Source organism: Silene latifolia, chromosome 9, assembly GCF_048544455.1.
Source record: "Silene latifolia isolate original U9 population chromosome 9, ASM4854445v1, whole genome shotgun sequence".
Taxonomy (NCBI): Eukaryota; Viridiplantae; Streptophyta; class Magnoliopsida; order Caryophyllales; family Caryophyllaceae; genus Silene; species Silene latifolia.
Genome location: NC_133534.1, coordinates 17,793,102 through 17,820,282, shown reverse-complemented (window position 1 = coordinate 17,820,282; position 27,181 = coordinate 17,793,102). Strand labels below are relative to the sequence as shown.

Sequence of the window (27,181 nt, the reverse complement as noted above, 5' to 3'; positions counted from 1 at the left end):
TAACGTAAGAAGTCATGGAATTGAAATGACTAGTATATGGTAGGTATTTGAGAACCCCAAATTTTAACTAGCTTGGAATTGATAAGGAATTGAGTCAATTCCAATTCCAAATTCTAGGAGTTCCCAAACACTTGAAATGTTTCAATTACGGAATTCAATTCTAATTCATGGTTCCCAAACATACCATTAGGGAAAAGCTCAAGCTTGTACTTGAGGAAAAGTATACAAGGTGATCGAGCATTGATTTCAAAAACTCGATCCCAAAAACGAGTTTGTTTTTTACTATACGAGCTAATCTCGAATTTACCCGAACTTAAGATCGACTAAACTCGGCTACACCCCTAATACCGATCTCATTTAAATATTTTAACATAAAAAATATTCTTAGTAATAATTACCCAAAAAGATTTGAATTTTTAATAGAAAAAATGGAGCACAAAAAACAACAAAATTATAGTCTACAGTTTACTCAATCACTACTGCACAATCACCAATTCTTATTTCAGACCAAGGTATCCGTCTTATTAATAAGACGGATACCATATTCTCTCACAAAATACCCATTTAGGGTGAGTGGAGAGCACATGGGAGGTCCCACCTTTGTCCCCTCTACCCATTTCCTCTCACACAACAACCCGTCTTAAAATCCAACCCGTTTTAAGCAAGACTTACTCCTGCACAATACACACTACAAGACACAGAAAACCCACAAAAAACTGCCCTGCTGATTACTTAAATCTGAAAATGTCCTCTCCTTTTCCCCATTTTTCCTGATAATTTATCCGTTACATACATTATTTCTGACAATCAAAGCAAAGGGTACATTTTGTTTCCTAAAAACTTCAGAAATTCATATCAAAGTTTGAATCTTTGATATTATTATTCACATTGCTTCAATGGATTATGCTAGGATTGAAAGACCTCAGGTAGAAATCCACTTTGATTTTCACATTTTACTTAATTTCATAATTTCCATGATTTTATAGTTTGTAGTAGTTTGATCTCAAATCATGTTTTGGTTCTAAGGATTTATTGGTGTTGCTGTTGTATTTGATGCTATAATGTTTATGTTAAAATATCCGTCACAGAGAATAAAAAAGTAAACAAATGATTGAGACGAGTTTTTAATTTCCGGGTTCTTGAAATTAATTAGTAATGTTGAGTTTTTTTGGGTTCAGAGAGGTGGTGGTGGGTTGTCGCCAGCTAAGCTAAGGAGTATGTTGATGGGGGTGGAGAAGAAAAGGAGGGAAGTTGAGGAAGTTGATTCTTCTTGCACATTAAGATCTCAGTTCTCTGGCATTGAGGATCATAGAGGTATTTTGCTTCACATTTTGTTTAATTTTTCGATAAGATACTCCCTCTGTCCCAATCATTTGTTTACCTTTGATTGAAGTAATATTTCGACTATTTTGTATAGAATTTTCATGAGCTAACTGCTATTTTAGATTATATGGACTTTACTAGGAGTATTATTTGTGTATTGTCCCTTGAACTCGAGTTTAAACCTGCCTGTTGTGAAGCGATTATTTGAAGTTAGGGAGGCTAAACATAGATTGAAAAATGTAAGGGGCCGAAATAGTAACATGATAGAGTAATTTAGGGGGGGGAATCTGACTTAAAAAGTTCATCTTCTTCATCGCTTTAGAGATTTGAGAGATCCTGGGTAGCCCCTTTGCTCTGCAATGTGTATAGGTGATATTTGTAGGGCTGTAGCAACCCATAAAGCGTATAAGTATGTGATTCAAGATTTGGATTATTCAAAAATATGAAGATTTGATGTTCTGAAGTCAGAATTTGCTATTAGGTAGTGTGTTATGGGTGGACATTGCTATAGGTTATGATCTCGTGATGTAGACATGAAAACTGTCTAGCTTATGCTATAAAATTATGCCAAAACAAGCTTCCGGAATTGAGCGACATCTTATGGGAGACTCGTTTTTTATCAGAACTGTAGACCTCTAGGATTTACATCATGGATTGTGATTGGTTTGTAATCATGCTCAAAAGATGTTTGGGCGGTTCTAGATGCTTTGTCGTCAATACGTTTCTTATTAGATATATAAAGGAAATTGATCAGTGTGTGACACATAGGAGTATAGGACTATAGGAGTATAACTCTAGTTTCCTACTTTCCTTCCAGAGATTAATTTCTTCAGTTGAACCAAGTTTTGAAAAAAATCCTAAGACTGTTTGAATCCTACAAGCAAGTGGGACTGTTCACCTTTTTCTTGTTCTAGGGCTTGCTGCTTTTGGGAGAGGTTAAACAGTAAACTTGGTCATGCCGCTGCGCGGAAGTGGAACAGTTCTGCAAATCCAATTTTTATAATTGTGGGGTATTGTCTGAATCAAATTAATAAAAGTGTGGTCTAGTGATCCTATAATTCCTTAGTGCATACTTTTTACCGCTCAAGGTGATAGTTAGAACTTGGAAACTTATCTTCTTAATTTACCAGCCTTAATCATCACTTATTTCTTTAGGTCTGTCCTTGTCTAAAGAATATGCAAAGGTGAAAGGTGTAGTTTTCTGTATTTGTTTCCAAATAGTGCCTGCAAAATAATAAGAAAAAAAAATTTAGCAAACTAATTTGTCAAAATGATGCCCTTGAAGCAGGTTCTCGTAACTAAGCAAATGTAATATATATCGTAATATCCCCCTATTCGTAGGCCATTTTTGCAATTTTTTTTTATTAATGTAATAAAACTGTCACGCCATGGTGGTTCTATGTTCCTTTCACTTCTTTTTGGACAACTTTTAGTATATGAAAACATAAAGCTCTTAAAACCGCCATGCTAATGACATCTTTTGTATAATAAAGCCGCCATTTGGCATGGCAGTTCTTACAAACTTCAATATTTTTCAATTATTTTTGTTACTGTTTGTAAAAGTCCTAGCCTGCCATTTTGCATGGCTATTTAAGCTTAGAACGCCATGCAAAATGGTGGTTTCAGCTCAAAACCGCCACACGAACTGGCAGTGTTATTATATTCCTTGCTGAGGCAAATTGAATCCTACATGGACACCACTGTCATTTGTATGTTGGCTGACATAGTGAATATTTCTGCATACTATATTGATTCAGATAGCAATTTTTCTGAAAACTGCAAAGATGTGGACGTTGTCCGCGAATTTGTGGAATGCTCAACCTCGATGGGAGACTCTGATATTACGTCAGAACATAAATTTAAAGACCCTTCATTGTTTAGTTCGAGGATCAAGTCAAATGAAGAGTTTGAGGCAGATTACGGAAGTGGCCATGACAGCAGAAGTATTATATCACCTGCCTTTGAATTTCAGAAGGCAGAACGAGGAACACAGAGAGTCCCTGCCACACCATTTTCAAAGACAGCTCCGTCAAAATGGGATGATGCGCAAAAGTGGATTGCTAGCCCTACTTCAAATAGACCTAAGATGGGAGGGCAGTCACAGGGTGTACTAGGGTCTAGGAAAACTATCTCTAACCATGGAAATAAGAGACCTGCTACAAAAGTTGTTGTCGAAGTTCCGGAAGAAAAATTAGTTGCTTTTGAAGAACCTGATACGAAAATGATGGATTCGAGTTTAGCTAATCAAGAATTTTCAGCTCAAAAATTGGTGGGCTGGGAGGCAGATTCGTACCTACAGGCTGATGTATATGGGAAAACAGCACGTGGTACCGAAACATCTATTGGTGAGCCTACTAGTGAGAGTCCATTATGAAGTGTCATTATGATGTGCTCTCTCCATTCCATTTATATTGAACTTGTTTGACGGCAATTGTCAATTGATGTCAACTTTGACCTATATTATTTCACAATTCACAATAGCTACAAGTTTTTTTTTTTTTTTTTTAAAAAGTTAGTAATGTGAAGATGTTACAATAACTCAAATATGACAAGTTTTACATTTTATCTGGTTTAAGAGCTCTTATTTGTGGTTTACGTACATGTGAGTGTCCCTCATTAGTAAAATGAGGAGGGAGATAGCTAAATCACTACTTTATAAACTAAGGGACTACTCCTCCTATAACCCAATTGGTTTGAGGATGGAACCTCCCTGGGCTTATGAAGTGGGCTCTCTCTCCTTCAATTAGCTCTCCTCCACAGCTAGAGTTGATTTCTACTTGGGTTAAGTTACACGAATGTTGCACATAGTATCGTGGATGTGACATTGTGATCATTGGAAGTGACAGTTTTTATGGATGAATATACATGTTTATTATCTTTGTAGTTTGACCATGATTTATCTTTATCCGTTCATACTGCAACAGATAATATTCCACCACTATCAACTGCCAGATCAGTTTCTATGAGGGATATGGGGACAGAAATGACTCCTATAGCAAGTCAAGAACCTTCTAGAAATGGAACTCCTGTCAAGGTGAAATCACCGGCACATAGTCCTACTTCTTCTAGGCAGATGTCTCCTAGAAGAGCTCATCTTGTAGAAGCACATATAGGCCTAGAAAGCGAGAACTTCGACCTACAGATCTCTGAGAAGGACAAGCAAACAAAAACAAGAAAAGAAATAATGGAACTTGGTGTACAGCTTGGTAAAATGAACATAGCTGCTTGGGCTAGTAAAGAAGAAGAGGATATGTCAAGAGCGTCAGGACTGAGTTCATCGAGCACAGCTGCAGTAGAACAGATGCGTAAAAGTGTTATCGAGACAAGGGCGGAAGTTTGGGAGGAGGCTGAGAAAGCAAAATACACGGCCAGGTATTCCCTCATGGGCCTCCTCTCCTAAAATTAACGGAACTCTAAAACTTTTGATGCATTTTTGGAATTCTAAAAGCCATTCAACTCCAAACACAAATTTTATGGTACAAACTTAACACTAGCTTTGAATTACATTGAAACTTTGAAAAGGTTGAGCTTCTCACTGTTACAGCACACTGAACCTCATCTTTTCAGTACACTTAGTCAAAAGTTTGTGAACCATGTCGACCTTCTGCTTTTAGTTCATTGACTTGTTATTGAATAAAATTTCTGAGCTGTAGTCATGATATTAAATACTGTTTACCTGATCTCAGATTCTCGATTCTTGAACCATAAATATATACACAAATTCTCATTATAGACGGGAGATATCCGTCTATAGTTATAGATAGGCCAAATATCCACACACTTTAAGCATAAGACAAGTAACAAGTTGCATGGTGGGGCCCAAAAATATCACCACTTTAAGCATATTTGACCTGTCTATAACTATAGACAGATATATCCGTCTATAGTGAGACTAATTGAAAATATATATATGGACTATGGTCGTGGTAACCTTCAAAACCTTTGCACACTCAATTCACAGACTTGTCATCGTTGTAAGCCGTATCATGGCATTAAATACCCTGGCCATGATCTCAATTCGTGCGCCATAGATCAGTACCACAACAAGCTGTGGTCGTGGGTAATCGTCAAACCTTTTAAAGTGCTCATAGTGGGATGTTGTGGGCCAAATTTTATGCAATGGGAGTAGCGGGTACACATTTTAACATTTATGAAGTAGAGAGAAATCTTTTTTAGTGTATCAACTATCAAGACTATTTTTTTTGGGTGTGGAGTGTAGGAGGAGACTAAGTTGAGCATAAAGAACCTGGCCTTCTGTTTGAAACCCAGTAATTGCCTTAGAACATTGCCTCTTTGGCTCATTTCCTCAAGTTATGTTAGATGATTCAGCTGACACTGTGGAAAACCTGCGTGTAAATACAGTGATTTTGGGTTAGTTAGTATGTTGTTTTATTCCGGTACCTGAACAGAACTTACTAACTTCTATCACATATTCAGGTTTGAGCGTGAAGAAATGAAGATTCAAGCATGGGAAAATCACCAGAAGGCCAAATCTGAAGCCGAGTTGAGAAAGTCTGAGGTATACTTGCCATGCTTTACCATTTAATTTGTTCTTGCACGGTTGCACCATCTGGCGCAAGTAAAATGGAGAGGGTAACATTTTTTGTGGCACCTATATGCTATATGTACTAGTGTTGCATATGTGAATAGTGTCTGTGGTAGTAGGGATACGAATAACGGCCATCACAAATTCTATTCTGTTTTGAATAATGTGTCTTGCAGAGTTATTCAGTTGTAAAGAACACATGGTGCATGTAAAGTGATATTGCCCTTGAATATGAACAAAAACAGAGAATTTTTTGCTGATGAAGTGTTATTAAAGAAATTCAAATCCCATGCGTTGTCACTTGATTTACTGGGTGAAATCGTTTGTGCATTGTAGTAAGTGCTACTCTTGTGGTTTGGGTAGGAGGGTTTTATTTGTACCTTCTCTTTTGATAGGAAGAAGCTTCGATTATCACTTTTTGAGATCTCTTCTAGGCTTCTTGCAAATTCATTTGTGGCTTTTACGACTAAATAAAAACTAGTAGGAAAAAATGGAGGTTCAGCTAGTGCAGTAGAGTTTCATTACATGAACTTTGAACTCAGCATCATTGTGACTATGTGAAGCTAGGTTTTTCCTATTTGAATAGCTCGTGAGCATTTACACAAATTGTTACGGCTACCTTATATGGGGCTTCAAAAGATCCAACATGTGCACAGCCTCACCCACTAGTCGTTTGGAGGCATGATAACCCAGTCATTGTGTTTGGTAGTTTTGGTTCGTCAATCACAGAAGAAATACTGCCATTATATACTCCCTCCGTCCTGGTCAATTGTTGTCCTTTGGTTTTGGCACAAAGACCAAGGAAAGAGGAGGGGGCCAATTACTAAATGACAAGTGGAACAAATTGAGTGTGAATGATCAAATTACTCATCAAGTTCATTCTTAAAATAGAAAGGACAACAATTGACCGAGACACCCCAAAATGGAATAAGACAACAAATGACCGGGACAGAGGAGTACGATTTAGTGGACATTTTACCCTCGTACTTTTATATTTGCCCAAATTGTTGTCTGTCTAATATGTTGGGAAATCGATCTTCGATTGTATGGGTAAAATGCGCTTCTTAAATTGGGAAGTGGCACTCAAGTCTACGAAAATATGATATAGGTCATCTAGAAACCTCCTCTCGTTGATTTCAGCACAGAGGTAATGTTGCGTATATTCGAATCACCTTCCCCCTTTCCTCGCCTTTGCAGCACATGGCTTATGTTGTGTATCATATAGAAATCTACTTCCAGTTTCCAACTAGTCTTCGACAACAAAAGTAATTCTCTCCAATTTTCTGTACACTGCATTTTTGGTTTCTGGATCTAATTCGGGTTTTTAGGTCGGGTCATTTGGGTCTGATTAGGCCTAGTCCTGATGCATCACTAATTTTCTTTGCTCCTCAAATGTTCAGGTGGAGGTGGAAAGGATGAGAGCTAAGGCACAGGACAAGTTAATGAAAAATCTAGCCACCGCACGACACAAAGCTGAAGAGAAACGAGCAGCCGCTGAAGCTAAGATGAATAAGAATGCAGTAAAGACAGAGCAGCAAGCTGAATTTATCAGAAAAACGGGCCAGATACCTTCCAAATTTACGTGCTGGACATGTTCTTGCTCTTCTTGTTGCTGCTGAAGTTGTCCTCTTCTCGGTTAGCTTCCCGTTGATCTGTTGCAAATTTTGTAACTAGTGTAATGTACTGACTGAGTGCAGGAATATTGGATCTCTTATGTTAATTAGCCTTTTTTCGTGACCGATTTGTCTCAATGTTTCACAAAGTGCTTGGTTCTCAATAATGAAAGATCTGTGAATGATAAATCTATCCAAACTAACATGCTTTCGAAGGTTTGGTACGAGGCGACTTCCCTTCGTTAAGGTAAGGTTAATCTTCTTCAAGACTTTGGATATGCTTCTCTTTCGCAATGGAGACGTGAAATACATTATCTGTACAATGCACGCCTTCTATACTTTCTTTATGCATTTGGCCTCCAAACCAGACATCTCTTGGATTCAATATTTCAGATTACAATACAAAATTGGAGATCATATGAAAAAAAAAGTCTTCATAAATATCGTACCTCATTAAAAATAGGGTGAAATTTCGATTTTATGCTAAAATAAATAAAACTCTTTAAGAGGTCTCCTACTACAAATACTGTGAGACAAACCATTAAAAATGATTCAACAATAATAAATAAAAAAGAAATAAATAAGAGAACAAAATTACACTATCAATTTGGGATGTCTCATAAAATAGTACAGTTTTTTGTCCTACTACGGATCATACGTAAGAATATTGAACACAATAAGGTGTTATCTGAAATAAGTCGGTTGTACACTTGTACACATAGAAAAATCGACTTATTTCAACTTGAGGTACATCGTTGGCAAATTACTATCATCATCGCCATTTTACCATCAATACCCACCCACCCCCTCCGCCCTCTCATCCACTTTCACAGTTTCACTATCCCGCTCATATTTTTGTCATGTACTAGCAAAAAGGTTAATCAACAAAAAAAAGTGATAAGAACTTCAAATCACACACACAAAAAAATTAATATTCATGTCCCGACCTAAATACGAATGTACTTACCAACAAACAACTTCAAATGTGACATTTTTAAAAACAATTTATTGTCTTCAAAAGGTTACCTTAAACTAACTTAAACAACAACAATGACATAATTTATTTTCTTTAAATTCAAAGCAAACTTACACAACAACAATAATTAGCAATAATAATAGTTTGTGATCGATTTAAAATGTTAAACCGATGATTAAGAGTGAAAAAATTAAATTGCCATAAAGTCACACTTTAATGTTCGATTGTAGCAACTTTTTTCCAATAGCTTACCTCGACGAAACATACGTCCCTGCCTAGATTAAGATTCAAGATGTGCATTATTCATATTCAGGACCTGTTTGATTTGAATGTGAAACATCCACATGCTACATCTCTCACATCCTGAGAGCAAGAGTTTAGCTCAGGTTGTAAAACTCTTTTACTCAGACCATGAAATTTAGAGTTTAATTTCAATCGGCGACATAAATGCGTTCATTTAAACAAAAAAAATCTCGTCACGTTTTATCGACGATATTTAACAACCGGGTTTATAAATTTTGCGTGATTGATAAGCTATAAAATATTGATTTGAATGTGAAACATCCACATGCATGTCAATGGTAAAACTCTCTTACTCCGACCATAAAATTTAGAGTTTAATTTCAATCCGTGATATAAATGCGTTCATTTAAACGAAAAAAAATATCTCTTCACGTTTTATCGACGATATTTAGCAATCGAGTTTATAAATTTTGCGTGATTGATAAGCTATAAAATACTATTGATTAATGTGCATCATCCAAAAGAAGGAGCCGACGAGGATGATCTGGGTCCATATCGGATTCAAACATCTATCTAGCTAATCTATTCCATTTCCATCAAAGAATCAAACATTCTCTTCTCTCTTCCCTCACGTAATTTCCCTCCTTTTGCCATTTCCCCCAAATTCGAAATCCCTAATTATCCATCACTTCATCTATCTTAATCATTCCTTTCCAAATCATTCATTTTCTTGTCAACTTTTTATTACTTTTGTAAAACAAACAAAAAGTTTAAAACTTTAATTGATCATGATAATTTAAGTAATCCAGAAAATTTCCCATTTTTCCTCATTAATTTCACTGTTATTTAATCTAGCTGAAATTAAGGAAACTGGGATTTTAGCTCTTTGATTTGGGTTTTGGATATTCAATTTGGGAAATTGATGGAAGAGACATTTGACCCATTAAATGCTGTAAAAGCTTATGTTTTGAAAGATGGGTCAAGTTGGTGGAATGAAGTTAATGAATCCCCAATTTGGCAAGATCGAATCTTTCATGTTCTTGCTCTTTTGTATGGAATTGTTTCAATTGTTGCATTGGTAATGATTTCTTACCTTATATAATCTCTGGGTTTTTGTTTAATTTAATTAATTTGTGTTTTTTTGCTGGATTTTATCGATGAGGGTTTTAGGGTTTCTGATTGTTTGGGGTTTTTTGAAGTGTAGTTGTGGGTTTTGGAGCTAAAATTGTATTGGGTAGTTAAAATGTTGATTGATTTGATGTAAGATTGGTACTTTAGGGTTTTTGATTTGGTAGCCATGTGATATGATATGATGTAGGGTCTCGTATATGTCCGTCTTAAACAAGAATTTGTGTTATTAAAATAGGTATTCTGGGTTATTCGATTTGGTGCCATATGATTTGGTGAAGTTTTGATAAAATTGGTACATGGGGTATTTGATTTGATGCCATATGATATGATAAGTATATCTGCCTGTCTCATAGAAGACCAATTTAATTGTGTGAGGTTGGTGATGTAGGTCCAATTGGTGAGAATACAATTCAGAGTTCCGGACTACGGTTGGACCACACAAAAGGTTTTCCATTTTCTAAATTTCTTGGTTAATGGAGGTCAGTTAACTGTATTCTCTTAGCTCTTTAGCTATCAGTTTCGTTTGTCATGGGCATTGGTTAATTGTTTCGACTGTGTTTTTCGTGATTGCAGTTAGGTGTGGTGTGTTCTTTTTTCGACGTGATCTGGAACACTTGCGTCCTGAGGTTTGCCATCAATCTTATGCTTGTCTTTCATTTTGAAGAACATTGCGTATGCTGTCTTAGTGTGATTTGTGTCTTATGGTACTCTTTCTGGCATGTGGTATAGATTGTTCAGCATGTGTTGCTTGATGTCACAAGCCTTGCATTCTTCACCACCTACGCACTTTTGGTGTTGTTTTGGGCAGAGATATACTATCAGGTTTTACTTGCTATATTGTTCATTTACTTGTCTTATGAATGTCTTCTCCTTTAATTGTTAGGTGTAGGCGTTTTGTACTTTCTTGAGTTATCTCAGTTGATATTTTCTTATTGTAGGCACGGGGAGTATCAACTGATGGTCTCAGGCCTAGTTTCTATACAATTAATGCAGTGGTGTACATTATTCAGGTGAACTTCTATTCCGTATACAGAATTTTGTAAATTATATTCCGTATATTTCTTTTGTTTGTTGATTTTTATATTAACTTGTCAATTGACGCAAAATTCTAGCTATCTTTTTTTACCTTCAGTGTTTGGGCCAGGTTGAGAGGTGTTTCAAGCCTAATTTAAATTGCTATTTTATGAAATTGTGTTCATTAATGAAACTAGGTGTTTTTATCAAGATATTTTTGGTGACTTATAAGGAATAACGACCGTTGGACACACTTAGGGTGTGTTTGGATTGAGGGATTTGGAGGGAAAAGAATGGGAGGCCGAGGGAGAGTAGGAGATTTAAAATCCCTTGTTTGGATAGCAAATAAGGATGGAGAGAAATGGAGGGGGAGAGATTTGGAGGGATCCATTTTCCCTCCTCCAAGGCAAATCAAAATCTCTCCACAATAAGCAAGATTTAGAGGGAAATTGTATCCAAACACCCACACCCCATTTCGCCTCCCCTTCCCTCCCTTTCTCTTCCCTCCTTCCCCCTCCCCTCCCTTTCCCTCTACATTTGCTATTCAAACACACCATTAGTGATCCTCAAGCCTCTTGATGAATGCCAAGAATGCTGTCACATTGTTTCCATGCTTTATACAGAATTACAGAGTATTAATAACTCGAAAACTAAAGGCTTCGTTGGATTGGAGGATTTGGAGGGAAAGGAAAGGGAGGGGGAGTAAGGGATTTATGTCTCTTTTTGGGCTAGCAAAGAAGGGTGAGGGATCCATTTTCCCTCCTCGATGGCAAATGGAGGAGGGAAAGGAAAGGGAGGGAAGGGAAGGGGAGGGAAAATGGAGGAGATCCTTTTCCGTCCAAATCTTTCCTTTGTTGGAGGGGATATAATTTGGCTTGGAGGAGGGAAATTGAGGGATCCATTTTTCCTCCTCTCCAAATCCCTCCACAGTCCACACCCATTTTGCTAACCAAATCATGGATTTCTCATCCCTTCAAATCCCTCCCCTCCCTTTCCCTCCAAATCCCCCCATCCAAACACACCCTAAGGCCTTGTGTGGATACCAAGAATGGAGGGAAATGGAGGGGAGGGGGGAAGAGGGAAGGGAAAGGAAGAGAAGGGAAGGGGAGAGAGATTGGTGGGTGGGAGTTTTCCCTCCAAATTTTTCCTATGTTGGAGGGGAAACATTTTGGCTCGGAAGAGGGAAATGGAGGGATCCATTATCCCTCCCTTCCAAATCCCTCCACTCCCATTTTGCTATCAAAACAATGGAAATTGCCTCCATCCAAGTCGTCCCCTCCCTTTCCTTCCAATTCCTTCTATCCAAACAAGGCCCAAGTCTCCAGAGTACGGAGTTATCAAACAATTAGTGCTCTGTCTGAATTAACTTAGTATCCAATGTCTCTCTTCTAGCTCACATTAAAATCTTGGGCACCTGTTGTGTTGTCTAAATAGATTGCAGGGCCTCTGTTTCTAAGTTCTAACACTATAACGAGGAGTATGCACTTATCTGCAGTTAGTTTTCTGTTACTTCGCTTCTCTTATGAGATCAATCCCCTACTTTGTGAAATGAGTACTTCAGTTGTACTGTGCTGTCTAATTCAGGAAGATGGCTCTGTTACACTTAAATACTTCGATTTAGGCGATTAATCTCACCTGAAAGACTTTAATGCTAATCGGCCTTAATGCTTTGACGACACAAATTGTAAATAAGTATATAAATATTTCTAGTGTTACTGCCGCTTGGGTTGTTGGGCAATTGACTTAAATCTGATGCTTTTGCGCCACTCAGAAGAAAATAGGGTTCATTTTCCCCGAATAGGCTCACAAATTGTAAATAAGTATATAAATATTTCTAGTGTTACTGCCGCTTGGGTTGTTGGGCAATTGACTTAATGAAATCTGATGCTTTTGCGCCACTCAGAAGAAAATAGGGTTCATTTTCCCCGAATCTCTTAGTCATAGAGTTTGACGGTTTCTTAGAGATTCTTTGAAGTTTGAATGCTTTATTCAAGTGCCTAAGTATGTGTCTTGCTGCACTACTATGGTATTGCGAGCTTTTTGGAGAGAGATTAATTTAATGATTTGCTCGTATCTGTATGAAATATGATTGAAGAGTTTTGGAACCTCATTGTTAATTTATTATAACTCTTCTTTAGTTGTAGGGTACTGTTATGGAGCTGTTGCATCAATGACCCATTAGAATTGACATGATTTCAATGTTCTCGTGTTTGCTGTTTTAGTTTGCTTTTTTTTTTTGTTCGAGGGGGTGGTTAGTGTACTAATGTTGATGACTATTGTTTGATCTACTAACTCTGCTTTTTCCACGTCAGATTGTTTTATGGTTGATCTTGTGGTGGAAGCCAATCCATGTTCTGGTTATTTTGTCAAAGTTGTTTTTCGCAGGTGTGTTCTTTGTGCACTATACATTTACAGTTTCAAGGTTAATGATTTTTTAATATATAACTATAAACTCACCATACATGTTCTGTGGCAGGCGTGTCTTTGTTTGCTGCTTTTGGATTTCTTCTTTATGGAGGAAGGTGAGAACAAACAATTTATTTAATCTGTTTTTGTAACCAAGATTAATGAACTGTCTGATTCTCGCAGTCTATACTTTTCTTGAATATATTGCATGTTATTTGTAATTTGGTTAGCTGTGTTAGTATACTAGTTGCTGTTGCTCCCAAATTTATGCAGTTGTGTTCATATTACCCATTTGGAGTGTCAGAGCTTGTGCCGCCACATTTAAACTTTGAAAGACATTATGTAGATAGTGAGGGGTAGTTGCTGACAGAGTAATTTTTGATACTGAGGAGGAGATAGGGGAAGAGGAGCTATCAAGTGAAGCTGTCCTGTAAGCAGAATCTGAAACGCTAAGAACAAAGAAACTCTAATGATTGTTTATTGACATTTCTGAGAGTGTTGGTTGACGTGACGTTTATGAAGTGATATTAAGAATTTTGCCAATGATTTTCATGTCTGTGGTCAAATGTTATCAAAAGGCTCTGCCTTTGCTTACCTGTACAATTTATCCTCTTTCGTATGGCTCCTTTGACAGCCATTGCTAATGTTTCGGTTGGCATGATAGGAGCCCTATAAAATAATATTTTTGTCTTGTTATATTGATGTTTTTCTTAGATTGGACACTGAAAGATAAACATAAGTAGTAGTATCACTTTAAATTACAGAATTGATTTCACTAAACAAAACTGCTTTTTTTGTATATTTGAATGTAGGTATTACTATCAAGTAACTGTAATTCTGTTAGTTTGAAATAATTAAGCATCCTCAAATATATTCAAATTGGTATTTTTAGGTTTAAAATAGTACTCCTTTTTAACGTATGTTCTACTATTAATAGGCATCAAACATATATCCCACTAACTTTGTCAAAATTGTCTGGTGTCCTATATTTTTAAGCTGCCGTCACTCATGCCCTTCTAATGTTCATGCCCATTTGCAAGCAACCTAGTTTTATCACACCACTGTTTTGCTGTTATTCTTTCTATACATTACCGTTTGTGCAAAGTGCTATGGTTTGTCTTGTTTTGCCCTCCCCTAACAAAACAATATTATAAAACAAATTCATTGTTTGCTGTCTTTTCTCATTATTGCAGTTACTTCCCCTAGTTTCTGTTTTACATTTAAAATCAATCATATTTTCATTCTTTGGAACTTCTTTTATGGTTTTCTTGGCAGGCTTTTCTTAATGTTGCAACGACTGGAAGAATCAAAGGGTAGGCTTAAGAAGCTCCAAGAGGTATATTGCTCAACCCCCTCCCCCCTCCTATGTGTTCTATCTCTCTCTTCTTTGTTTGGCGTCGAACATTTTCTGTATTCAGATTGTTTTCTTGTTGTGACTTCCTGCAGGTTGGCTACGTCACCACAATATGTTTCACATGTTTCCTCATAAGATGTGTTATGGTAAGTGCTGCTTATCTTTTAAATAACAATACTTGGTTTTTAATGGCCAATCAAAACATATTGTCTATTTTTGGCAGTATGAACTTTCACATGGGAGCCCAAAGATTATTTTAAGAGGAATGAGCAATAGGAACTTTAACATGTGTTCTGTAAAAAACAAGGACAATTGAATTTGGTGGAAAAGAGCTTGGTAATTTTTGGAGAAAATCAGAAAAGTTGGGTAGTTTTGTGTAGAAAGGAGAAAAGACCGGAATAGTGACTTAGGTAGTGTTTTGCAAAAAAAAAAAAAAAGCATTCTTTCACAAATGAAGTAAAACAAAGGTAGCATCTGACAAAAAAACTCTTCGTGATGTGAACTTTGTGATTTGAGTTAACCTTAATAGGAGCATGGATAAGTGAAGAAATAGATGAAATATTTCATGTTGAAAGTTTATGCTGTATGTTTTATGCTCAAGTTTTTTCTTTTGACATGCTCTTTCAGAGTGACAAATACCAAATAGCGGTTTTAGTTCCAAATAAGTTGTGTATCATTAAAACATTATTGTACACCAACTTCTCCTGCAGATGTGCTTTAATGCTTTTGATAAAGCTGCTGACCTTGATGTCTTGGATCATCCAATTCTCAATTTTACGTACTACCTGGTGAGTGACTACTAACTAGCCTCTCTATAATGTTGTGTCACTTCTCGACATTTTCATGTCGCATGCCAAGTAATCCTTATCTTACCTTGGATATATTATGGGGCAAGTCTTTGAAAATGGCCTCCTAGTCTCCTAAACTATCTTAATTTGGATATATTATGCGGCAAGTCTTTTGAAATGGCGTCCTACCATACCCACTTCTACCCCATTTTAGAGTACATATCTGTTGTTCCTTACCTTTTTTTTCTTTTTTCCTTTTGTTTTTGTTTATTTTAGTCACTATGTATTGATTTTTGTAATGACATGCCTACCTCTGGAAAGCAGTGTAACTGTGTAAGAGGATAGGGCATCCTTAAATTAAAGAGTCCGTCTCCGAAGGAACCATATCAATTGATTCAGTCCAAAACCTGAGGACCATCTGGTACTCCATGAAAAAAGAAGTACGGAGGGTTAGATGAGCAATATTCATATTGTCTATTAGCCCTCCGTCCCATTTAGATGGATGGATTCGGAGGGAAATTGTTGTGAACGATTTCCTTACTGTTTGGTCAGTAAGTTAGGTTGGAGGGAAATGGAGGAAATCATTTATCCTCTTTGTTGATAATATTTTATATGCCAGTGTAAACTTTCTCGCTTAATGATAATATTTCCCCCTCTGACATTGTATGTTCCCATTATCTCAGTTGGTGGAAATATTACCGTCTTCTCTGGTCCTTTTCATATTAAGGAAACTCCCCCCAAAGCGAGGCATCACTCAATATCATCCAATTCGGTAAAGTGTATATACGAGGCTCAAATGATGTTGCGTGCTACTCTTATAAAAGACTCAAGTGAGAGGAATGAAAACTGCCCAAGTCCAACCGTGAATTCTCCCTACGCGCAGTCTGCCAAACGCTTGTTGATTGAGAAAAAAACAATTTTAATGAGAAATGTGTTTTAACAAGTCTTTGTTCATATGCTTGCCTTGTTCGTTTGGTGTTAATTTTTCTCCAATGACACCTTTGTGTAGTTATTTTCCGATTGCGTGTACCTTGGTACAGTTCCTTGGCTTTTCATGCCATAATAAACTACACAGAATTTATCAAACGAAAAAGAAAAAGAAAAAAAAAAATGTTTTCTAGGATTGTTTCAGTTCTTTTGTTTATCTTGCTTTACTGTTCTTTGCTACTATATTTCAGTCGGAATTTTGTGGTTGATTTCTTAGAAACCTTGATACGTGAATTTGGTTAAGTTCGTTGAGCTTATCAGTTTCTTTGCCCCATCAAACCAAGTTTACAGGATTATTCTTAAGATTTACAAACGTACCTGAGAACTGTCGATGTATCTTAAGTCCTGGTTGTCGCCTTAGTTGTCTAGTCTGGTTCGTTTCCTGTGGTTATTATTGGGGAAGAGAAGGGGCAAATTACCATAGAAAAAGCTTCCAAATTCGCTGGATTTTTATGTGGAAATGTCGGTAAGGTGTTGGTTGCTCTGTGCAATCATCTGAAACTGCATTTCCCGATTCCCTCAGAGTATTCTCTGCCGGTCGCAGAAAGATCAAGATTGGGATTAGGTGAATAAAGAGTGCGTTGATAAATCACATCTTTCAGTAGTAGTATGTAATTGAGGAGTTTGGGAGTTGACTGGTAGAGACGACCAGCTGGTACGTCATTCCGTCAAACCATGCATATTTCCCCTTCAGTACAGATGTGAAGTAGGAGTATTTGTTTTCTACGTATATTGGTTGGGAAAGGGACTATCTTTCGAGCTATTTTTACCAGTTACGAAAAGATTCTTGTGACTTGTGATATTTCATAGGGTTATAACAATAATTCATGATATTGGTGGTCTGTAATAATCATTCCATCCTATCAATAATCCCAATTAAATCCAACCTAAACATCATACCTTCTAATAACGAACCAGCTGATATTTTGTGATGTTTATGTGTATCAAATAAACCAAGTTCTTGATTTATCACTTGAAAATATTTCACATAAACTTCACATGTACCAGCTAGGTTGTCCAAAAACTATCAAATATTCCAACATAAACTTCAAAAAAATATCAGTTCGTTATTAGAAGGTATGATGTTTAGGTTGGATTTAATTGAGATTATTGATAGGATAAAGTAATTGTTGCAGATCACTAATAGGATGGAATATTGTTATGAAATAAACATATTTTATAACCACCTTCTGCTTTTATTATGGGTTTATTTATTATACCGGTTGTGAGATATCACAAGGTTATGATGGATCATGGATGTATCTCAATGAGAATTTGTGTTTTTTGGAAGTAATGTTTTTGTAAAGAAAAAAAAATTAAATTATTGAACTGGATTTTATTGAAACTAATTGTCAAATTGGTTCATGTGGACTCGTTTTTTACATGAATCTAAGCTATGTCAAAATCACCTTGTGACGTGCTGATTTTAGGTTTAAGGTTGTGTTTGATACACTATACCATAATTCTTAAGATTATAATTTAATATAATTTATTTTTACAGTATGTTTTTTACCCATCTCAATACGTTTTGCACATTATTTTCCATTTGTATACGTTTTGCTAAAAAAATTCTAAACCTAATTCTCTCACTCCTTACCACTCAATTCAATCAAATTTATTCAATTTTGCGCATAGTCACTAATTTTGTTAACGAAATCGTCCATCTGATCATAATGAGTAGTAAATGTGTCTCATAATTTGACTAATAAATTTTAGCTTAATTATAAATTTAAGACATATCATACAAAAATATACTATCATAAATGGTAAATACTCTGTAAATAAGACGAGTCAATGCAATTCTATTCCATGAAAAATAATATTTAAAAGAGAAATATAGGTAGCTCGGACGTCGAACACCAAAACTAGTATCGTCTTATACTATGTTCCCTTTTACTTTTATTGGCTATCCAATGTTGTTAGGATCGGGATTCTACTTTGGATTGATAGGAAGCGTAGGACCGGATCCGATCGGTAGAATCAGATTGTAGAATCGTAAGCTCCTACAAACTCACTAAATATAATTTTTTATTTGCTAAAAAATACCCCCTCCATCCAAACCAAAGGTAACGGTTGTTTTCGTGAATATCTTTAGTTACACATTATTAAAAATTATAAAAATTTGATATTCTTATAGCATTCATGACGATAAATCAAACAAGATTTTACATAACTATATTTTGTCTTATAGATTAAGAATAATATCAAAGATTCTCTACGATAATGAATAGTGTCAAAAAGCAAGTGTTGCCGTTGGTTTGGATGAGAAAGAGTATCATTGATGATCAACACACTTATTTATTAATATTTACACATAAATTATTATAAGTTAATGATTTTAGTATCATTATTTAACACATTTCTACAACTTGCACGAAATTTCACTTCGATGTCATTATATAAAAATATATATATTTATTTTTTTTATTATGAAATCGGCGTAAGATCGTAGGATCATATTATGATCATATATCTAGAAATTTTCAAATGAACAGGATCGTAAGATTCAATAACCGTGATAGAATCGTAGAATACAGAATCGTTCAAGCATTTTTAGATCCTAATTCGTAGAATCGTAGGATCGAATCGGGATTCTGACAATAATGCGGGTATTAATTTTCAAACAGGCCGGACCTGTGTTGCACTTGGGCTAAGAAGACCGACTACTATATATAATCTCACAAACTCACCCTCGTAACAATTCAACATCGAAGGCAGCAGCAGAAAATAAACCAACACAAAAACAAAACAAAACCTGCGTTCATCACCCCCAATTTTTTCGATCAAAACCTTCTTATCCTTCACAAATTTCCCACTCTTAAAAAATCAAATTAGTTATAAATAAATTAATCATACACAACTTGCCGAAACCCTAATTTCCGCCATTGATTTAATTAATTAAGCAAGTAATTTAGAATCAATGGGGAGAAAGAAGAAGCGTCAAAACGACAAAGTATTCTGCTATTACTGCGATAGAGAGTTCGACGATGAAAAGATTCTTGTACAACATCAAAAAGCTAAGCACTTTAAGTGTCATGCTTGTAATAAGAAGCTTTCTACTGCTGGTGGTATGGTTATCCATGTTCTTCAAGTTCATAAGGAATCCGTCACCAAGTAATTCTCGCTTTTTCTAGGGTTTTTGTTTGATTTTTGATTGGTTTTTGTGTTTTTTTGGGGGTGATTGATTATTGTTGTGATTTGATGAATTTGTTTTGTTTGTATTAGGGTTCCGAATGCTAAAGAAGGAAGAGAATCCACCGAGATTGAGATTTATGGAATGCAAGGGATTCCGGCTGATGTCTTGGCTGCACATTATGGCGAGACAGGTTGATTTTCTGTTTTAATTTTGGTTTAATTTTGTAATTAGGGTTTTAGGATTGTGTATTTTGGTACAAGTTGGGATCTGATACATTTTAAGTTTAATCACGCTTCTTCGATTTGGAGTTACCGGTTTTGTTTCTACCTCAGGGTGCCCCATTATAGGAGGGCATTCGATAGACTTAGCTTGTAGTTTTATGCCGGAAAATGGTAGAATTTTGGGTGAAATTGTTTTGTTATAGGGGGTTTGACGTATAACTGTATTGTAAAGTTTGTAGCTTTGGGTGAATCTGTGTGGTCAAAGCGTTGAGGTTTAAGCAAATTGCTACTGGTTAATAAACACTTTGAAATTTCCATTAGACGAATTGTGATGCATTGATGGGGGTTATGGTGTCAATGTGCTACAGGATGTTTCTGTTTTCTGTAAAGCGGAACATTGGCAGGATATTTGAATTTGTTTGCTCAGGCGTTAGAACCTTTTGAGAGAATTTGATATTTTATGGGTTCTAGTGCCGAAAGAACTGAAAATGTTAATACATTTCCTGTTGATTGGTGAGGGTAATGTATGTGGATTGTGGAACTATGACAGGAAGTGATTCTATTATACATGCGTGTTTGATGAGCCTTTTAAGCTGTAGTAAAGTCATTGGATATGTTGGATTTGATGTATTGATGGAGTTCAAAAGGAGTTTGGTATTATGATTAGGTTTGCCATTTTGAACTCTTAGGAAAGAAATAAGGCGAATGTGTGAGCATTACCAAACTGTCACTTCTCCTAGCAAAGCCGGAGAAAGAGGCTTACATGACAAAAGTAGAGTAACTGTTTTGTTTAGAATACGAAAAGAGGGAAAGAAGGGAAGGAAGACACAGGGTAAGGGAGGGTAAGAGGAATGGGACAATATCGTTCTTTAATGGTATGAGATGGGTACATGAAGAGTATAGTGCTCCATAGAATTTTGGATGATGTTAGGCCTTATATAAGCACATCTCTCAATTTAATTTTAATAATTCAAAATAATTCATATCTTTGATATTTGATTAAGATATTCTTTTGAAAACGTGTTCCTTATCTTACCCTAATTTGAGGTCATATTTCTGTGTGTCAACTTTTGAATCATGGCATCGAAAACTTGAATATGTACCCCTGTGCAACTTCTTGCCGAATCTGCGTGATATGGAGAGAATTGGCATTGATACTATTTTTGGTCATGCGGACACTTACTCTAAAAGCACTAAAGTTATGTGCCTTGATGGTATTTCTTGTCTTTGCACAAAAAGTAAGCTTGGGTTTAAAACCTTTATCATACACTGGATGGATACCTGATGTTTCAGCTGAAGTACATGGAAGGTTTATAATGTTATCCAAAGAAGATTTACAAATAATATCTATTGTAGATTTTTTTTTTTTTTCATTTTTTGTGGGATGAGGTATAACATTGGTTTAGGACGTCACCGTATAGGTATTTTTTTTTTCTTTGTCGGATGGTTGTGTGGAGTGAAAAAACTGTGAGTTTTGGTTTATGGGAATAGGAAATTAATTGTTATATACTTTTGCTAGGGGAGCTCACTGGAGTCCTTTGGGTAGAGGTTTTATGGGGAAGGAAATTATTGTTTTATTCCCTTCGAGTACGCAACTGGACTGGTTACGGTCATTTGGATTTTTGTCTCCTTTCGTCAGTAATGTAGGGACAGGTGGATGGGTATTAATGGGAATTGGAATATCGGCTATTGTATCCCTATTTGAATTCAGTTCATGATAGTTAGTGTTTACGAACTCGAACACGTTCTGAATTGAACCACAAACTGTGCAACCTTGCTGTGGAGAGAGTGTATGGCACTTTTAACTGGGAAAGGCTTACTGTCCTTTTTTGCAACTCATGCATGTTATACTTATTACTCTGTTTTGATTGATTTCTTGCAGAAGAGGAGACACCATCAAAATCTGCAAAAGCTGATATTCCTGCAACCAATATGGTTGGTGGCATGATGCCAGGGGTTGCTGGGTTCAGGCCGCAGGTCCCCTATGGAATGATGCAACCACCACCCATGTAAGCTTCCCATACCTGATTATTCCTTCATTTTCATCTCTATATCAATTATCCACCCCTATCCCTGCACATATGTAGTTAAGTGAACTTCATGATTCTTATTGCTTTGATAATGATATTCAGGAATTTGATGTAGTGAGGGGTGTTTTTTGTTCCATTATCTTTTTCCATAATACTAGAAGACTATAAGAGGTACTGTTTGCTTGTTTGCTTATTTCGAAGATCGTTATTGGATAATATTCACTCTGGTTCCCTATATTTGAACTAATTCTGAGACTCAGGTTATGCTAACTCCACGTTGAAACTCGAGTTTTAATCTAAAGTGTAATATACACCTAAAATTCACTTATTTAACAAGTACTTTGAAGCATAATAAAGTAGTTTTTTCTGGCAACAGTATGTGGAATTCACCTTAAGTGGGAAAATTTTCAATACACGGGTCATTGAAGTGAAAATTAACGCCAATATTTGATCAACAAAGTGAATTAGTGAAGGCACGAATGTGGGAATATTTCCATTTTAGTCCTTAATTCGTGTAGTCTATGCATTTTCTCTGTCTGTTGCTTATTGGAGAATAGTTATTTCTTAAATGAACAGTTGCCCTTTCAAATTGCTGTTCTGTACTTCTGTGATCTGCAGGTGGTTACTCTAGTTAGTGTAGGTAGGTGCCTTGTAGGCTAGGTAGCACCAAAACGGACACGGACACGGACACGACACGGACACGTAATACGGCATCCCATGAAATTTAGGACACGGGACACGCTATTTAAATTTAATAAAATATATATTTTATAGTTATAAATAACGTATGATTTTAATTTTGTAATTTATTTGATATTAAATTTAAATAAGTGAAGGTCAAATTTGACCTTGACTATAACTAATTTTCATTTATCACCCGAACCAATCTTCTAATCAATCTCTTTTGACATTTTATTTTTCATCTAAATTATAACATGTTTAGGCGAGTGTCCGACGAGTGTCGGGTGTCCATGTGTCCGACACGGCGTTGGACACGGAACGGTTAGTTAGGAGGAGTGTCCGTGCTACCTAGCTTGTAGGCATATTGTGTTAGAAAATAGATGCATCATACATGTGTGCAACTAACAATAGTGTTTATTTGCTATTTGGTAAGTTAATATCTCACAAGTAAAATAGATTATTCTTTGTAAAGAAAAACAAAGATATTGGATATACCGGTATTGTTAGGAATGAGGTCACAATTCCGGGGGAGGTGAATTCCAATTGCTGTGTTTCCGGCCCTTTTCTGCTGGAAATGGCCTTCCTGATGTTGCATGTTTAGTTTGTAATTGTTTTAGCAAGAGCTTTAAAATCAATTTGGAAGGAGGGAGAGGGCAACTTCAGATTTCAGGCACAGTAGTAGAAACTATATTGTTCAAAGGTGGTGGACTCCTGCTATAATTTCTTACCTTGCTTTGAATGCTTGATACAGGTACAATCCGCGAGTTGCGGGCCCACCCGGGTGGCAAGTTCCTCGTCCACCAATGTGGTATCCTCCCCATCCAGCTGTGTCAGTGCCTCCAGCAGTTTCGATGCCACCCGTTGGCTCAGTTCCTCCACAGCAGCCTCTTTTCCCAATTCAAAACGTGGCCCCACCATTGTCGTCTACTGTAGCTCCTCTATCACAACCTCCATACCCACCTGCGATGCATTCCTCTCCAGCTCCTGTTCCTGTATCACAGCCTCTGTTCCCCGTTGGAGCTCCAACTAGTTTGCCGAATCAAATTGCAGCGATTCCTCCACCAGGACTATCAGACGGTAGATCTTCTATGCCTGCATACTCCAGTATGCCTCCAAATATGGTGAACAATTACCACACACCAAATGGCCTAGGTATGCATCCCTTTGTATTTCAGTTTCTTTCTATTGTCAAGTACTCCTTTCGACCACCTATTAGTTTCATACCACCTTGGTTATAAGAATTAAGGAATATGGAGGAAATTGCAAGTCTTGGGAAGATGTGGGGTCACTAATCACAATGATGAATAACCACAAATTACATACAAAAAAGGAATGATTCAAATAGAAAGTTTAAATATGGTGAACCAAAAAAGAAAGTTGGAAGTTTAAAGATCGTCTTAAAGGAGTAGTTCTTCCACCTCTAGGAACTTAGCTATAAATATGTTTAGCAAACATCCAAGTTTTATCTTTTGTATTTTAGTTGTCTTCATCATTGGTCAAGTGTTTTGATCTAAGAAGTCTGTTGAGGGGAGGCATAATTACCTTTGAGCTTTGTATGTTGATAGATGAGTCTGACCAAGTTACTTTTTCTACATGGTTAGGAGCACCAGTTAATTCACATACATACGCTTCTGGACCAAACACTAGCGGCCCATCAATTGGTCCTCCTCCAGTAATTGCAAACAAAGCACCAGCAAACCAATCAGCGACAAATGAGGTTTACTTGGTCTGGGATGATGAAGCTATGTCAATGGTATGTTATGATGATTCGAGTCGTATTTTCTGATCTTATAGTCTGTCAAAATTAAGTTATTGAGTGACTTTGCTGATGCCATGTGAATTTGTTCAGGAGGAAAGGAGAGCATCATTGCCAAAACACCAGGTGCATGATGAAACCAGTCAGGTAAGTTTAAACTTCGATTGAAATTCTAGCTCCGTTTTTTACTGGTTAGTCTGGGCGTGGTTCTAGCTCGCTCTTTAAAAATCATTAAAGGTATTGTTTATTTCTTGGCTTCCTTGGATGGAGAGGTGTAGAATTGTCAATGTGGATGTGCTTTTATTTCAAATATAAATAACTGTTTCCTGGCAAGAGCTCTGTTTGGGTTTAGCACTATATCTAAGCGCCTCTATCCAGTTCCCATGGAAATTCTGCTGCTTTGTGGGCATCAAAAGGTCCAAGTAGGTATCAATGTGTTTTATATTGGTTAGTCTTACATATTTGACAGACATCATGTCGGTGGTTCAAGGTGTCCTGCATCACCTACCCTTGACATAAAAATATATTTATTTTGCTGGTTAACTTATATATTCATGGTTTATTACTTCATTCTCTTGTGCACAATCGCCAATTGTGTGGTTTTGGGTGGAAGGCGAGCATACCAACAGGTTTTGCCCTATCTTGCATTTGTTGTTATACTACCTCTTTCCCAAATTTATTATCCCATTTGACTTTGATTATTGTCAATGTATGTCAACTTTGGCCATTTTTTCTCCTAATATACTTTAGAGATACGAGGCAAAGTTAGTGATGTTTGATTTCCTAAACAAAATATCGGCCAAATATTACATGTTTTGACAATTTGACATACAAAGTAGGTCAAATTGGGACATATAAATGGGATTAAGGGAATATCTGTTGTGACTTTGCAATGTTTCCAGGTCAGCTTCCGTCTTTTTTCATAAGTAGAACTGTAGAAGCTACTCCTAATTCAGGAATTAGAATCATCACAATTACAACTAGTGTTCTCAAGGTGTTTTTCCTTTGATTTTCTTCTGAATGATCACAGATGAATTCAATTGATGCCGCCATTGACAGAAGAATATCGGAGGGCAGACTTGCTGGTAGAATGGCTTTTTAGTCCACCTTATCTTCTATCAGGACTCCCTACACAAGTAATTGCAAAGTTCGCAACTTTTGGAACTCGCTTCTCCAAATGACCATTTTGATACAGGTTCAGGTAGCTGATGTCGTGATCTTCTGTTTTAAGCCTTCCCAGATGAGAATACCATTACTATTGCAAGTCGTTGAAGTCAATATGAAGAAATTGTGGATTGGAAGAATTATTTATCTTAAATATGTACTGTAGATTTTAGTAGGATGATTTGCTTTTAGGCAGATTCATTCAGTGTAACCATTGTCTGATTTATACGACTTTACACATGTCATTTATCTTAACCGTTATCGACAGTTTTAAATGATGATTCATGGTAGCCCTTTTTGGCATTAAGCTTTGTTGTTGAACTTTTAACTTTGGGCCTTGTTATCTGGTGTCTGTACTACTAAAAATAGCTTCAACTTTTGACCTGGCAACGAACCGGAGTCTTGCTTGTAGGGATGGCAATGGGTCGGGTTGGATCGGGTTTTGCAAGATCCAAACCCGATCCACTTACTTATTGGATCACAGATCCTTATCCATACCCGATCCATATCCAAAATTTTAAAATCCATACCCGATCCATTATACTTTTCTCAAATCCATACCCGATCCACTACATAGTTCAAAACCCAATACGAAACTTGATTTGACTACATAAAAATTTAATCTTATATAAGAAAATTTAAATTTCAAGGTTAATAAAGCCTAAATTTTCAATAATATCCACTTGGATCGGGTTCGGGTATGAATGGATCGGGTTTGGATTTGGTTCAGGTTTTCCAATAGTGGATATGGATATGGGTTTTTAAATAGTGGATCGGGAACGGGTTTTTAAAGAGTGGGTTTGGATCGAATTTTTTCCTTCGGTTCGATTCGGGTTCGGTTCGGTTTGGGTCATAATTGCCATCCCTACTTGCTTGACATATGTTCCACAATATAGAGGAGATCCTCTGAAATGAGGGAGTGCTTAGAGGAGGGCCGTCTTTTATTTCGGATGCTCTTAATTTGCGTAATACTCACTCCATTTAACTCCACAAGGCCCTTTTCTTTTTTCACGTTTGCCAACGCGTGTTTTAAACGCTAAATATCGTTAGGTACGTATTAGTTACGTATTTGCAAAAATTATAAAAAGATAGATATTTTTAATGTATTCGTAAAGATGAATCAAACAAGATCCCACATGAATATATTTTCGAAAATTGATAGTGAATACTCACTTGTGAATAGTGTGTAAAATAGAAAAGGGCCTTGTGAAATTGAATGGAGAGAGTATGTGGTTAATTGGCTACAGTACTCGACACCGGAGTCCACGACGGGGAACGGTTTGAGTTGTCACGAATGATGTAGAATGACTTAAAGTAAATGACGTCACTAATCACTACCTATTACGCATTGGAAAATGCCTATTGGGAACCATCCTTAAACTGGACTATCGAGAAAACCCATGCCATACGCCTTTCAACTCACTTGCCTTCTCATTTGAAAACTTTTCTCAACATACGAATAACATTAGGTTATTGTGTAAGACGGTCTCACATTGTTTAAAAAGATAGCACATTTATTAGGAATAAATGAATAACCATTTTACAAAGATAGACCGTCTCACGGTTATTCTAGAATTTGTGTACGAATAAGGAGTATGGGTAAGATGTGAATATTGGATAACGGCAAACAACATTAGTCGAACTTTAAATGAATCGCCATCACCTGTCTAACTCGAACCCAAGTTAATTACTCGAATAACATGGGTTTTAACCCTAAGCTTGGTGAAAGTAGGAAGTTTAGTTTGCAATTACTAAAAAGGAAAGTAAGAAGATTATTTTCGAATGGAGAGAGTGCTTTTTTTATATAACCTA

General features: G+C 36.5%; 3 protein-coding genes across 3 annotated transcripts; all 3 read left to right on the top strand.

Moving 5' to 3' along the window:
- Nucleotides 1-670: 670 nt before the first annotated feature.
- On the top strand, nt 671-7,607 carry LOC141599270 (uncharacterized). Its single transcript, XM_074419245.1, has 6 exons — nt 671-926; nt 1,179-1,314; nt 3,081-3,668; nt 4,248-4,695; nt 5,761-5,842; nt 7,270-7,607. The coding sequence occupies exons 1-6, from the start codon at nt 897-899 to the stop codon at nt 7,486-7,488; spliced, it is 1,503 nt and encodes a 500-aa protein (XP_074275346.1). The 5' UTR covers nt 671-896; the 3' UTR covers nt 7,489-7,607.
- Nucleotides 7,608-9,213: 1,606 nt separating this feature from the next.
- LOC141599271 (protein TOM THREE HOMOLOG 1-like) lies at nt 9,214-16,525 on the top strand. Its single transcript, XM_074419246.1, has 11 exons — nt 9,214-9,779; nt 10,221-10,311; nt 10,406-10,458; nt 10,562-10,654; nt 10,771-10,842; nt 13,159-13,231; nt 13,323-13,368; nt 14,528-14,588; nt 14,699-14,752; nt 15,317-15,394; nt 16,078-16,525. Exons 1-11 carry the CDS (start codon nt 9,624-9,626, stop codon nt 16,168-16,170), a joined length of 870 nt encoding a protein of 289 aa, XP_074275347.1. The 5' UTR covers nt 9,214-9,623; the 3' UTR covers nt 16,171-16,525.
- Nucleotides 16,526-19,077: 2,552 nt separating this feature from the next.
- On the top strand, nt 19,078-25,672 carry LOC141599267 (protein SUPPRESSOR OF FRI 4). The gene is made up of 7 exons (XM_074419243.1): nt 19,078-19,495; nt 19,607-19,707; nt 21,621-21,747; nt 23,201-23,601; nt 24,051-24,202; nt 24,299-24,352; nt 25,236-25,672. Exons 1-7 carry the CDS (start codon nt 19,302-19,304, stop codon nt 25,305-25,307), a joined length of 1,101 nt encoding a protein of 366 aa, XP_074275344.1. The 5' UTR covers nt 19,078-19,301; the 3' UTR covers nt 25,308-25,672.
- The last annotated feature ends 1,509 nt before the right edge of the window (nt 25,673-27,181 follow it).

Excerpts from the sequence above, each read along its gene's own strand:
- LOC141599270 (XM_074419245.1), top strand. The coding sequence starts at position 897 with ATGGATTATGCTAGGATTGAAAGACCTCAG. Across the intron at positions 927-1,178 it reads CTAGGATTGAAAGACCTCAG|AGAGGTGGTGGTGGGTTGTC; the intron begins GTAGAAATCCAC and ends TTTTGGGTTCAG. Across the intron at positions 4,696-5,760 it reads AAAGCAAAATACACGGCCAG|GTTTGAGCGTGAAGAAATGA; the intron begins GTATTCCCTCAT and ends TCACATATTCAG.
- LOC141599271 (XM_074419246.1), top strand. The coding sequence starts at position 9,624 with ATGGAAGAGACATTTGACCCATTAAATGCTGTAAAAGCTTATGTTTTG. Across the intron at positions 10,843-13,158 it reads CAGTGGTGTACATTATTCAG|ATTGTTTTATGGTTGATCTT; the intron begins GTGAACTTCTAT and ends TTTCCACGTCAG. Across the intron at positions 13,369-14,527 it reads TTTCTTCTTTATGGAGGAAG|GCTTTTCTTAATGTTGCAAC; the intron begins GTGAGAACAAAC and ends TTTTCTTGGCAG.
- LOC141599267 (XM_074419243.1), top strand. The coding sequence starts at position 19,302 with ATGGGGAGAAAGAAGAAGCGTCAAAACGACAAAGTATTCTGCTATTAC. Across the intron at positions 19,708-21,620 it reads TGCACATTATGGCGAGACAG|AAGAGGAGACACCATCAAAA; the intron begins GTTGATTTTCTG and ends GATTTCTTGCAG. Across the intron at positions 24,353-25,235 it reads TGCATGATGAAACCAGTCAG|ATGAATTCAATTGATGCCGC; the intron begins GTAAGTTTAAAC and ends GAATGATCACAG.